This window comes from Macrobrachium rosenbergii, chromosome 10 (assembly GCF_040412425.1).
Source record: "Macrobrachium rosenbergii isolate ZJJX-2024 chromosome 10, ASM4041242v1, whole genome shotgun sequence".
NCBI lineage: Eukaryota > Metazoa > Arthropoda > Malacostraca > Decapoda > Palaemonidae > Macrobrachium > Macrobrachium rosenbergii.
Genome location: NC_089750.1, coordinates 66,394,707 through 66,409,706, shown reverse-complemented (window position 1 = coordinate 66,409,706; position 15,000 = coordinate 66,394,707). Strand labels below are relative to the sequence as shown.

The window sequence follows — 15,000 nt, the reverse complement described above, 5'->3', positions numbered from 1 at the left end:
TATAAACACCCTCGATACAACCAATCAAAAATAAAACTTTACAACCCGAAACAACCCTTACTCAACAATCCTTAAATTTTCCTACAACCCATCAATACAACATTTTACCTACAACCATCAATACAAGTTAACCTATCAATAGAACATTTTCCATACAACCCATCAATACATTTTCCCTACAACCCATCAATAAAACATTTTCCTAAAACTCATCAACAAAACATTTTACCTGCAACCCATCACTATAACACTTTCCATACAACCCACTATTGCATTTTCATACAACCCATTAATACAGCATTTTTTCTACAACCCATCAATATATTTTCCATACAACCCATCAATACATTTTCCTACAAACAATCAATACACTTTCCTACAACCCATCAATATCATATTTTCCATACAACACATCAATACAACATTTTCCCTACAACCCACTATTGCACTTTCCTACAACTCATGATTGCAACACTTTCCATACAACCCATCAATACAATATTTTCCTACAACCCCTCAATACAATATTTTCCTACAACCCATAAGTGCAAAATTTTCATACAACCCATCTACAACATTTTCATACAGCCCATCAGTACAACATTTTCCAAACCAAATAGCCCGCCACTCCTTCTCCCTACAACCCAATAACTCCCACCCCTTCTCCCTACAACCCAGTAACCCTCACCCCTTCTCCCTACAACCCAATAATCTCCACCCTTCTCCCTACAACCCAATAACCCCCACCCCTTCTCCCTACAACCCAATAACTCATCACCCAGTCTCCCTACAACCCAATAACAACCAGCACCCAGTCTCCCTACAACCCAATAACAACCAGCACCCAGTCTCCCCACAACAACTCCCACCCCTTCTCATTACAACCCAATAACAACCCCCACCCATTCTCCCTACAACCCAATAACCCCCAGCCCTTCTCCCTACAACCCCCTCCGAGTCGAAAGACCGTGGAGGGAATCCGATGGCATACCAAAACAATTCAGGCGCCGTAAGGCGGACCTTCCCACCGCAACCCTTAATAAGTTCCAACGAGGGAGTCATCTTCCCGCATGAATTCCACTGGGGCAGAGTCACTGTAGCCTGCCTCTCTCTCTCTCTCTCTCTCTCTCTCTCTCTCTCTCTCTCTCTCTCTCTCTCTCTCTCTCTCTCAGATGCAAGGTCAAGAATGCCACTGTCTGACTTTGCGTCACCTTCATTAGCATTGTTGTCGTATTTGTCTTCATAAAAATTCGTCTGGAGGAGGAGGAGGAGGAGGAGGAGGAGGAGGAGGAGGAGGAGGAGGAGGAGGAGGAGGAGGAGGAGGAGGAGGAGGAGGAGGAGGAGGAGGAGGGGGAGGAACACTGCATTAATATATCTTTACAGTCACAAATGAAAGTAGGAGCCATTTTGATGTTTTCGATTTGTACTGGTGGGCGTAACGAGTCTCAAAAATTATATCATTACATATAAAGATTTACATATACAGTAAATGTTTACAGATTTAGATATCCCAAAGCCTTATAAAGTATGCATGCTTGCGTATTACATGTTTATGTAAGAGAAATCTTTTTATATCAACTTTTTGTATATTAATATATTTAAATATAAACCTTACATAAAAAAAAAAGATTTATTTTACCCAATGCGTAATAAGCAAGCGTGCATATTTTAAAAGGTTTTGGTACATGTAAGTCTGCAAATGGTGTGCGAGTAACAATTCTGAGTAAATATACACACCATTTACGTATAAACAGTTTATATATAAAATTTCTTTACCCAGACACGTAATACGCAGCGTGCGTACTTTACATGGCTTTAGAATACACAAGTCTGCAAATGGTAACTTAATTGTCAGCAGCTCGCCTGCTGTAATATCAGGATTGACTGTAACAAATTAATGTATCACTTAATGAATTTAAGTTAACTGCAATCTTAAGAGAAAAAGAAAAACATATATCTGTACCAAAAATCTTCAAAAGAAATGCAAGAAAATAAAAAAAAGCGACGACAGACGGAGTTTCCACGTTATATATCAGCCGAGACTTCTTAGAATTCTCATCAGGACAACAACGACTTTATGTATCTAGCAAAACTGGTCATGGTTGGTTTCACAGGCGTAATGTAATTCGCCAGAATTTCATCACTCCTTAAACTACGCAAAGAAAAAATAATTCATTTAAAAAAAAAAAAAAAATGCGGCGAAGTTTCTTCGGCGCAATTGAGTTTTCTGTACAACCGCTACAGCGTATAATCAAGGCCACCGAAAAGAGACCTATGTTTCGGTGGTCTCGGTATAATGCTGTATGAGCCGCGGCCCATGAAACTCTAACCACGTCCCAGTGGTGGTCTATCCTATATAATTGCCAGAAGCACGACTATGGCTAACTTTAATCTTAAATAAAATAAAAACTAATGAGGCTAGAGGACTGCAATTTGTTATGTTTGATGACTGGAGAGTGGATGATCAACATACCAATTTGCAGCCCTCTAGCCTCAGTAGTTTTTAAGGTCTGAGGGCGGACAGAAAAGTGCAGACATAAAAGTGAGGACGGACAGAAAAAGCCGGCACAACAGTTTTCTTTTACATAAAACTAAAAAAAATGGAAAGAAAATAAGAAGTTTTCGAAAGCCTGTATTCGGCGATTTTCTCATTTGTGATAAGACCGCATACCAAAAAGACAATAAGACAACAAGTAATATGCTAAGTGGGGACAAACGAGTACCCAGCCCCTCCCTCCCTCCATGGGCTATGCAAACCCCTACTGCTACATGTGTACAAAAGGAACATAAATTTTAAACCGAGTCTTGCCCTGATATCAAGCCTTTTTCTATTCATCATGAAATCTCCTTTCCCCAAATGTTGGCAGATCTTCAAATACTCTTGACAGCATAGTAGGTATACCCAGAGAATCTTTTATATTTAGTTACAGAGGAAACTCCAATAATGAAACTGCTTGTTAATTAAAGATTTAATGTTTTCAAAAGCTTACAACAGGAAGTCTACTCATTTTTTTCCTTCAAGATATGCCCTGTGACTTGTTCATAGTAAAATTGCTTGCTAATTAAAGAATTAATATTTTCAAAAGCTTACAACAGAAAGTCTACCAATTTTTTTCCTTCAAGATATGCCCTGGGACTTGTTCGTGAAAATGAATTCAACAAATTCAATATACTACATTTACATTTACATAGTCTATATAAATAAAGACATGGTCCACGAAGGATTTTGTCTTTATTTATATATTCATCACATTCCATATATTCGTTATTCAGTTATACACAGTCTATATAATTAACGTGATATTTACAATCACCAGATATTTAGATCTCAAGACACTCCACAAATAAAACCGTGGGAAATCTTGAAACAATATGCAAACCTAATGGCCATTTTAAATTACAGTAAAAATTGTCTCCTCAACAATACCTTTAGAAATTCACAACTGGGGAAAACTTCAAATAAGGTAGCCTAACAAGTGATTCAAACCATCCTCAGAAACTCTAACAACATAAAACTGACATGTTGCCCTTATAGAAATCTTAAATATATCAACCCAGCTTCTCGGAAAATGCCTCACAAAACAGTAGGTCCCAAAATTAGCCAGAAAACAGATTAACATATAAATACCTGATACAACAAACTTCCTCCCCTTGTGTTGTACCTTTCCCACTAAATCCATCACGAAGACAAACATAAGAGGTTGTTTTTCCCCTCACTCATTTCGAAAGATGCCTCGTTACGCCAAGGAACGTTAACGCAAAAAAAAAAATAAATAAATAAAAAAAAATAAAAAAAAAATAAAGCGTTGAGTAGAGTCTAGGAGTCTAGGTTAGAGCCAGCTCTGACGAAGCAAAACTCAAACGGAAGGGGGAGTCGACACTTGCATTTCCCCTCTGTTGACAGAGTTGCGAAACCAAAATGAGCAGTACTCCGTCGTTTCTGTCGCCTGCAATTAACAATAAGTCATATATATTTTTTTTTTTTTTGCTTCTCCGGCGAGGGCAATAAACTACGAAGCAAGGACTGCATAAAACATATTATACAGCATGGCGAGAAGCCAAAGGTTCAATTTGCACACACACACAAACACGTATAGTGCCATCGCCAACAACATGATCGTCGACAAGCACATGGCCATTACATAATATTAGCGTCAAACAATGAACCTTGTTCGATCCAAGTTTTAGCAAGAGAGAGAGAGAGAGAGAGAGAGAGAGAGAGAGAGAGAGAGAGAGAAATACACACGCATGACGTAAAGACCAACCACAAAACAAGATTCTATTTCATTTCAAGTCCGCACTTCAAGTTCTCACGAAATGAACTACAAAAGGCAAGCGGTGACCAAGGTGTCCCCCCCCCCCCGCCACCTACCAGCCTCCCCTTTCGAGATGATAAGGCGATAGCCGAGATGACATGGGCAGAGACTACATACGACTACATAACCCCCTCCTTCTTTTTTTTTTTCTTCTTCTTCTTCTTCTTCGGGGGCACTGAGGGCTTTCTCTGACGTCACCAGACCCGCCGTCGCAACCCATCTGAGACCTCCCAGCGGCCCCAAAACATCATATTCCATATAACACCCCTTCTGAACCGTTCAGAGGTCCTGTGCCCTTTTGCACTGCAGGTTAGGGGTTGGGTTCGGAGTCAATTAATTTATTTCTGGCAAAGTTAAGTAGTCCAGCATTATGAGAGAGAGAGAGAGAGAGAGAGAGAGAGAGAGAGAGAGAGAGAGAGAGAGAGATTCAGACCAACGTCTGCTATTAACATACACATTAACACGATGAGAGAGAGAGAGAGAGAGAGAGAGAGAGAGAGAGAGAGAGAGAGAGAGAGAGAGAGAGTTCACACCACGTCAGCCATTAACACAAACATTATCACAGAGAACGAGAGGGAAAGAAAGAGAGCAAGAGAGAATTCACAACTTCACCCACTAGCACAAAAGTTAACACACACACACACACACACACAGAGAGAGAGAGAGAGAGAGAGAGAGAGAGAGGTTCACACCAACGTCAGCCATTAACACAATTCTTATGCGGCTCAACAACCATGAATACACAGCGGTATCAAGTTGCACATGCATATCTTATGACAATCAAGGTTAGAGAGAGCAGTCTGTTTCTACACACAATGACTAAAACTAACCCATATGGGAACATAACTCCGGTTACATCCAAAAACAAGTTAAAAAATGCGCCGAAGTTTCTTCGGCGCAATCGAGTTTTCTGTACAGCGTATAATGCTGTATGAAACTTTCAGCGCGGACTATGAAACTCAGCCACGGTCCGGTGGTGGCCTGTGTTGTTGGTACCTATATCGGTGCCAGGAGTACGATTACTGCTAACTTTAATCTTAAATAAAATAAAACTACAGAGGCTTGAGATCTGCAATTTGGTATGGTTGAGGATTGGAGGGTGGATGATCAACATAACAATTTGCAGCCCTCTAGCCTCAGTAGTTTTTAAGATCTGAGGGCGGACAGAAAAGGTGCGGACGGAAAAACAAAGCCATCTCAATAGTTTTCTTTTACAGAAAACTAAAAACCTAAGTATGACGAATGATAAATAAATATTAGACTTCTAAGTGTAATGTGCATCCACAGAACAACTTGTTATTATCTCATGTCGGCTACTCAATCTTAGGACTTCTAAACATAATGTATATCCACACTACTGTAAAATGTCATAAACACAAATTGGTTATTTGTCGCATACAATCACATACAGGTTGAAAACAAATCAACGGCGATAAGCGAAGAACCAACCTTTGGTAAATCTTCGATAATCATATGAAACACTGGTTAGTACTACTAAGTCGCTGACTTGTATTCAATCTGTTTGTGCCTGTGTTTGCGATAAGTTGCGACTAGTGTCCATGACACATTTTACAAAAGTGTGGGCGCACCCCAATAATATATAACGTTTCAAGTAGAAGCACCGAGACATTGTAGCAGAACGCGTACCGTACAAGACTAAAGTGTAACCCGAAGCTCCAGCTATCAACTAACGCAAAGATACGCATTTCGATTCTGAACGTTTGATTATAGAGAAATTAATAGGGAAAATATAAAATAACCAAAATCCAACGGTAATGTTTTGAGGGCTAAGACTAGTTCTTTGAGGCAGCAATATAAATTGATCATAAAGGCTTTGTACTGTTATTTGAATAAGAAAGAGTAGAGAACTTACGAGGGAAAATGTAAAATGAAGAAATCCTAAAGTAAAGTTTTGAGGACCAAGAAGAATTATTGGAAGCAGAAATATGAATTGTTCAAAACGTCTTTGCACCATTACTAGAGAGGACTGGGACGTTACATATCCCGAAACTTGGAGCAAAGAGGGTTCTTTCATTTTACATATCATAACAGGGGGCCGTTGGTGGTGGTGAAAGGGTGGCCCTCGGGTTTAACGACGGCAGTTCTACACGTGGAGTTTGGTGCCCGTAGAATATCGCTGTCACATACAGGAAAAAATGAATGCGGTTACACAATAAATCTTCTTACACAGAGACGAGGTCTGGCACTTCTACGCAAAACCCGAGATGCAACTTGACCATAACGGCCACTTGAGAAAATCTGTGAAGGTTAAGAGACAAATTAATCAAGCAACCCCGTCCCTCTCACCCCTCCAACCCTACGGACCAGGGAAGGGAGGAGAGGAGAGGAGAGGAGAGGAGAGGGGATTGGGGGGGGGGGACCGCAAACAGACAACTGCAGCCGCAAAGGAATGAGTTAATTCGACGAAACAAATTCCCCGCGATCACGAAGACGCGGATCACGGCAGACACTTGATACGAAAATGATCACGTTGGCAGACGTACGAACAACTGCAATTACCGCATCTGGAGGGAGATTCCCGGAATAAAAAGAGATGGGAATAGCGGGACAGAGAATGCAAAGTTTTATATATATATATATATATATATATATATATATATATATATATATATATATATATATATATATATATATATATATATATATATATATATACACATACATATATATATATATATATATATATATATATATATATATATATATATATATATATATATATATATATATATATATATATATATATTTGTCCCTTTGGAGATTTCAGGAGAGACTAGACAGACTGAGAAACAGACTTAAGTTCAAATGTTACACAAATATCTGAGGGATACCAGGAAAAGACTAAACAACAGACTTAAATTCCAGTGTTACACATGTATCCGAGAGATGCCAGGAAAAGCCTGGACAACAGACGGACTTTAATACAAGTGTTACCCTTGTACCTACAGAGTTTTCCGGGAAAGAATGAAAACAGACTTATGGACAAGACATACGCACACAAAAATCGAGGTGTTATACGAGTACCTGTGACAGTTCCCTAAAAAAGAGAACGACAGACAGTCAGGAAGCAAGTTTGTACTCGTACCTGCAGAGACTTTCGGAGAAGACTTGAGACAGAGACAAACACAGGCAGACACGCAGACGAAATGCACTGGCTACATTCTATCACTTAAGGTAATCAAGCAACAACGCAATTTACCAACAAAACATAAATGATAGACACGAACACCGATACTGAAAATATGAAAACATTTAAAAATAAGTGGAAACAACTATAAACAGACGAACATACAAACATACATGAAGTGGATTAGGGTGCCAAATCTAGCTACTGCCCAGCACAAATTATATAATAATGGCGTATCCACCAAGAGAGAAATTTGACATATGAACAGCGTATGAAGAGCAAATTTGTACATAAAAAAGAGACAGTGTCATTCGATATGAAATAGTTGAACTAGGGATCAGCGCCTGCCCTATGAGCCTACAGAGGCCCGGGAGGACTTTAACTTTAACTTGAGCAAGAACAAAGCGGGAAATCTAAAGAAACTTCAGCGTAATCGAGTTTTCTGTACAGCGTATAACCAAGGCCACTGAAAACAGATCTATCTTTCGGTGGTCTCGGTATAATGCTGTATGAGCCGAGCCGCGGCCCATGAATCTTAACCCACGGCCCGGTGGTCTGTCATATCGTTGCCAGTTGCACGATTATGGCTACCTTTAACCTTGAATAACATAAAAATTACCGAGGCTAGAGGGCTGCAATTTGGTATGTTTGACGATTGGAGGGTGGATGATCAACATACCAATTTGCAGCCCTCTAGCCTCAGTAGTTTTTAAGGTCTGAGGGCGGTCAGTAAAAGTGCGGACGGACACACAAAGCCGGCACAATAGTTTCTTTTACCGAAAACTAATAGAAATGGATAAGAAATAATACAAAAAGAATAAATACCAAATTAACAGAAAAAGACCAGTATAAGAAAACCAAATAACATAAAATAAAAAAAAACTGAGAATTTGTAACCACTAAGATACAAGCGAGTACAACTCGAGCGAAAGAATTTGCCTTGAGGGACATTAATCTCTCTCTCTCTCTCTCTCTCCTTTCCGTTTTTTATTCTTCTGCTTCTTCTAGGAAGCCACAATTGTCATGACACCGTCAAGATGCATGTGACGGTGTGAGTTATGTCAAAGACTTTTTGTTTTATGGCGCCGTCGCGCGTGCGCACAGAAATATATATGCGTGTGTGAAATATTGCGCACAGAAATATATAAGCGTGTGTGAAATATTAACGTGAAAATGTGTCTGTGAATGTGCATTACACATAAGCTAGTGTGTCTATTAAAACAGAATACCTAAAATCAATTATAACAAACTTGAACCTCAAATTATTAATTATAACATAACTAAACTTAAAAGTCCCATTATCAAAAAGATTTGCTTATACTGCTGACTTCATTTCCCCACGATCTGTAAAAAAAAAAAAAAAGTAAAAAATGCTCCGAAGTTTCTTCGGAGCAATCGAGTTTTCAGTGTAGCCGCTACAGCGTATAATCAAGTCCACCGAAAACAGATCTATTTTTCGGTGGTCTCGGTATAATGCTGTAAAAGCCGCGGCCCATGAAACTTCAACCACAGCCCGGTGGTGACCTATCCTATATCGTTGCCAGAAGCACGATTATGGATGAAATTAACATTAAATTAAATAAAAACTCCTCAGGCTAGAGGGCTGTAATTTAATACGTTTGATGAGTGGAGGGTGGATGATCAACATACTAATTTGCAGCCCTCTAACCTCAGTAGTTTTTTAAGATCTGAGGGCGGACAGAAAAAGTGTGGAGAGAAAAATGTGCGGACGGACAGACTAAGCCGACACGATAGTTTTCTTTTCAGAAAACTTAAAAAAAAACAGGTTAATTCAATTAAGAGTACAGTCAGTTCCTACATATCTTGAGTAGATCTATGAATATCCCTGTAACAAAAAAACAGATGCTGATACCACTACTATTACTGCTACTGCTGAGAGTATCACGAACCGGCATACGTGCCCTCGGTTATCCAAGTAACAATTTTTATCGTTATTCGAAAGTGCTATCAAACAGAAAATCAATACAAAATTTATCGGCTGTCTAAGATATCTACTATATAATTATTCAATTACAATTAACTGTAAGACTTATACTTTAAACGTACTCAAAAGTAAGTTAAAGATACTGTATGTACTTACTGTATGTACTTCAAAGTTATTCAAGAGAAACTCAAAGAATTAGTACCTCAAACTTACTCAGAAGGGACTCCACGAAGGGATACTTGAAGCTTACTCAAAATGAATTCTAAGGCTTATGCTTCAAGCTTACTCAAAAGTAAGTTTAAGCTGTAACTGACACTTTATTAAAAGGATCTGCAAAACTTGTACAGTACTCTGAACTTTCTCAAAAGTAAGTTTCGGTTCTGTACATGAAAATTACTCAAAAGACACATGCTTTAAAACTGCTCAAAAGTAGGTTTAACCTATGTAGTCATAACTTACTCAATAACAACCCTAAAACTTGTACTTTAAACTTACTCAAGAGTAAGTTTAAGTTAAGTGCTTTAAATTACTCAAAAGTAAGTTTAACCTATGGACTCGAAATATACTCACTGGGAACCCAAAACTAGTACTTTAAACCTACTCTAAAGCAAGTTTAAGTTCTGTAAATGAAAATTCATCAAAGGACACATACTTTAAAATTACTTAAAAGTAAGTTTAACCTATGTACTCGAAATTCACCCATATGGAACCTTAAAACTTGTACTTTAAACTTACTCTAAAGTTTTAGTTATATACATGAAAATTTCTCAAAAGACACACAGTTTAAAATTGCTCAAAAGTAAGTTTAACCTTACTTTTGAAACTTACTCAAAGAGAACCCCAAAATCTGTACTTTAAACTTTACTCAACGAGAAGGAGGGAGAAAAGGAAGCATAAGAAACACAAGAAGAACCAACTGATAAGCCAAGGTACGAACGGGGTTACGGGAGAGGGGAGAAAGAAGGGAACACTTGGCACCAGCCCCAAAATTCCCCCACTCCCCCCCCCCCTTTTCCGCTTTCCCTTCCCTCTTCCCCCTCCTTCTCATCCGCCGTCTATATAAATACTGTATAAAAGAAACGTTAAGTAGGACCTAGTTTGGCTCACGTCCCGATCCACTTCGGCCAGCAAAAGAGTCTCGAGGCCCACCTGTTACTTTTCATTTCGAGTCTCCGTCGGGGGAGGGGAAAGGGATTGGGAATGGAGAGGGGAGGGGAGGAAGGAGCAGGGAAGGGGAGGTGAGGGGAGAAGGAGAAGGAAGGAGGAGGGGAAGGAAAGGGGAGGGGAAGGGGAGGGCGCAGGGGAAGGGAAGGGGGGAGGAAGGGGAGGGGTAGGGGAAGGTGAATGGGAGGAGAAGGAAGGGGGGAGGGTAGGGGAAGGTGAATGGGGAGAAGGAAGGGGAGGGGTGGGGGAAGGAAAGGAGTAGGAAGGGGAGGGGAAAGGGGAGGGCGAGGGGGAAGGGGATGTGGAAGGGGTAGGAATGAGCGAGGAGGGGGAGAAGGAGAAGGAAGGGGAGGGGAGGGGAGGGGAAGAAGGGAGGGGTGGGGAAGGGAAGGAGAAGGAAGGGGAGGGGGAAGGGAGGGAGTGGAGACCTTTGTAGACGGGAGTATCCTGACTGAAAAGTATCCACGAGGTTCTACGTACTTCCGAAGTTTTAGGAGATTTTGAAATCCTGTCGTAGCATGTACTAACGAGATGGTCTCTCTCTCTCTCTCTCTCTCTCAGTATGTGGATGTGACGCAAATACATAAAAACAGATCAGTCAATTTCTCTGTGACGCAAGTACGTAAAAACCAGTCAATGAACCTCTCTCTCTCTCTCTCATTACATTGCTATATAGAAAACAGAATTCGACTCGAACAGTTTACCAGGCAAAAAAACTTTCGTATAGTTAACGACAAAATCCGTGCACAGTTACTGAAAACGCTAATCTGATCCTATTTTCGAAAGAACTTTCACAAGGAAACTTTCACTCGAAATTTTCCTGTTACAATATTTAATACACACATATGTATGTGTATATAATATACGGTGTATACACACACACATATATATATATATATATATATATATATATATATATATATATATATATATATATATATATATATATATATATATATATATATATATATATATATGTGTGTGTGTGTGTGTGTGTATTATATATATATATATATATATATATATATATATATATATATATATATATATAATTAAAAGTGGTGGCAACACAAAGACACTATCCAGTAGCCACTAATACATTCATATTTTAATTGCACTATCGCTGACATTGGATGGACAAAACTTTAAAATTCAAAGCTGCTTTTACCTAGCCTTATGTAAAAGCCTCATCAACAACACATGACTTCCCCTGAATTATTAATAAGCACATTCACCTCTGCATCTGGCAACCATCAATACTTTCTGATGATTCTGTTAAGTGTTGACGTCTCTGTGGACTTCGTTTTTTCACTCAATACTTCGGATCTTTCCTAGATAGTGACAGGCAGTGACCCCCAAGGGTTTTAACCCGGTATGTATCCACCTTTGCGGCGTGTTTAGTACAAGCCCGTTGGGGATGGCCGTAAAAACATAAACAAAAGACTGTAAATGTCATAAAGATAATGACCCCCAAGAAATATTAGTACAGGAGACCCCCAAATAGTCCAATCTTAGATAATGACCCCCAAGAAAAATTAGTCCTAGATAACGAACCGCCCCCCCCCCCGCCCCGAACTTTGTTGGGGGGGTCACATCTAGGAAAGATCCATTACTTCATACGACAGAGTTTCCACAGCCTTAAAAAATGTTGTGAAGTTTAAAGGTATTGTATTTTACTACCACATAAACTCACGCACACAATAATCAGCAGAAAAAATTCATAAAGTTACAAACCTGTGCTTATGTACTGTATATTATAAATAGAGAAACAGTACCATACTGCATCAACATGCTGCGTACGCCTTCTACTTACGTGAAAATTAAATAGTAATACGTAACATCAAAATAAATGATAAAATATAAAAGAATATTCACAGAAGAGAGAGAGAGAGAGAGAGAGAGAGAGAGAGAGAGAGAGAGAGAGAGAGAGAGAGAGAGAGAGCGTTTACTACATCCGTAAAACATTTAATATAAAAACAATTTATCAAATAAAAAATCTAGAGAGAGAGAGAGAGAGAGAGAGAGAGAGAGAGAGAGAGAGAGAGAGAGAGAGAGAGAGAGAGAGAGCTCTACAGGCGTAAAACATTACATATAAAAACAAATAAAATAAGAGAAAATATTTACAGAAAACGAGAGAGAGAGAGAGAGAGAGAGAGAGAGAGAGAGAGAGAGAGAGAGAGAGAGAGAGAGAGAGAGAGAGAGAGATGCATACGTAAAACATTAAATATAAAAAAGTACCATATAAAAAGATAATCTGTAATGAAAAGGAGAGAGAGAGAGAGAGAGAGAGAGAGAGAGAGAGAGAGAGAGAGAGAGAGAGAGAGAGAGAGAGAGACTAAAACTACGCAAGAACTGACCTGTAGGAATGTCGACATTGTTGTGGTATCCTCTGTACTCATTGAGGGGAATGAGTTGCACTCCATTCGTCATGGTCTGCCTTTTGGCATGAGCTGACATGGGCGGGACACTGGCCCTGGTCCACGTCACTGGACCCGGTTCGCACTGCACTGACATGATTGCAATTACACTTGATTACACCCTCAAGTATCAGTATTAATGATCTATTATTGAAAATAAATCATAACGCTATCAATTGACATCAAAATTCACCATCAATTATTCTTTTTCAGTCACTAGCAAAAATGTATAAAAGATGGCTTCATCACACCCTCAAGTATCAATAATATTTATCTGTTATTGAAAATGAATCATAACGGTATCAACTGACATCAAAATTTACCATAAATATTTTCTTTTCAGTCACCAACAAAAATGTATGAGAGATGGTTTCACGTTACACCAAGCGTCTATACACTCACGACATCGACTCTGGGCAGTTGCCAGACTGGACTGCTGACCAACGAAACGGCAGGGAAGGTGCGACTCAAAGCAATTCCTGCGTTGCAAAGCTTAATTCCGCACGGGACACCAGTGCTGCGAACAATCGACGCACCGACACTCAGAATAATGTTCAGCGCCATCGTCTTGACACAGCAGCAGCAGAAGGTACTCCAAACGCCTTCAGTATCTCTGTCAGATTACCTCAGACCATTTCCAGGTCAGTTTCCTTCCTTTCAAACACTTACAGAGGTTTTCTGAAGCAATGACCTCCGCCTTTTTGAATTCCTGCAAAGGGCAACACTACCAGCAAAGCAATACGTCAGCGGAAGCCACGGATATCATATTATAAATGCCACCCAAAACCAGGCACTCTCTGGCTGTTAATTGCTCGATTACGCCAAGACTTTCTTGACGTGAGGCCTTAGTTCCTTTTTTTTCTTTTCTTTCAGCAGGTATTGGTGACCACCGTTTTTTACCTTTATTAGAAAGTTCATATAAAATATGAGCGTACCTAGCTGCACTTCCGGTCTTTTTTTTTTTTCGACTGATCTGTCAATTTTTCCTAAAAACCAAGAATCCAAAAATAAAAACTCCAGCACATAAAATGTCATAAAATGTGCAGACAGGATCTGTATAACAGATGTAAGATGTCTTTTATCAAGCTTGCAGCTGGAAAGGAAACACTTCTTGCGGGGGTTCCCAAATAAACGCTGCCCGGCCCACGTGACTCAGACACCGCTTGATAATCAAGTCGTGATGACAATCCTTTCTTTCCCTCTTTCGTCCTCTCTTTCTTTCTTTCTTTCTTTCACTCCTTTCCTGCCGCTTTCTCTCTCTTCTATCCTTGGAGCGTCAGTCAACCCCGAATCTACTTTTTCAAGCATTAAAGGTCAGACCCAAAATATTCTGTCATTTTTCTTCGAAGACTGACTTTTGTGGCACACTTGGGGATTAACAGAAGTAGGACAATTTAACCGAGACTCATTTCCATGATTATTGTAGTTCTGAGACAATCTGGAAAAAAAACCCTTTGCTCTTAAGTTTAAGACGGTTTAAACCAAGTCGGCCAATAAGGCACTAGTAAATTTATCTATTTGTTTATACATTATGCATAGATCTATGCATACTGCGATAACTTACATTATGTGAGAAAACGGCAGATGTTCAATAGTTTTTATTTCTCTTTTCAAGTTCATAATCTTCTGTGGTGACATGAGTGATAGTATATGTATTTATGTATGTATGTATGTATGTACGTATGTATGTACAGTACATACACATACACACACACACACACACACACACACACACACACACATATATATATATATATATATATATATATATATATATATATATATATATATATATATATATGATGTTTCCAAGTTCATAATCTTCTGTGGTGACATGTGACAGTGTATGTATGAATGGGTACGTATGTATGTACATACACATACACATATATATACGTGTGTGCGTATGTGTATGCGTGCCCGCGCACTTGTGTTAACAGTACAATGACACGCGAAAATATACACATACATGAACATGGAACAAGAAAAAACAACTACTGAACATCTGTC

The 15,000-nt window shown here is 39.2% G+C and overlaps 1 protein-coding gene across 10 annotated transcripts in view; it reads right to left on the bottom strand.

Moving 5' to 3' along the window:
* Window positions 1-15,000, bottom strand: part of C3G (C3G guanyl-nucleotide exchange factor) — a 310,671-nt gene that overhangs the window by 195,760 nt on the left and 99,911 nt on the right. For 2 of the 10 annotated variants that reach the window (XM_067110514.1, XM_067110517.1), the window contains exon 2: window positions 12,931-13,976. The exons of 6 other annotated variants lie outside the window; for them this stretch is intronic. In XM_067110514.1, coding sequence (XP_066966615.1) covers window positions 12,931-13,087 — 157 coding nt within the window. In that variant the 5' untranslated portion in view covers window positions 13,088-13,976. Of the gene's footprint in view, window positions 1-12,930; window positions 14,429-15,000 lie in introns of all 10 variants that reach the window. 2 more of the 10 variants (XM_067110513.1, XM_067110516.1) reach the window with 1 other exon arrangement.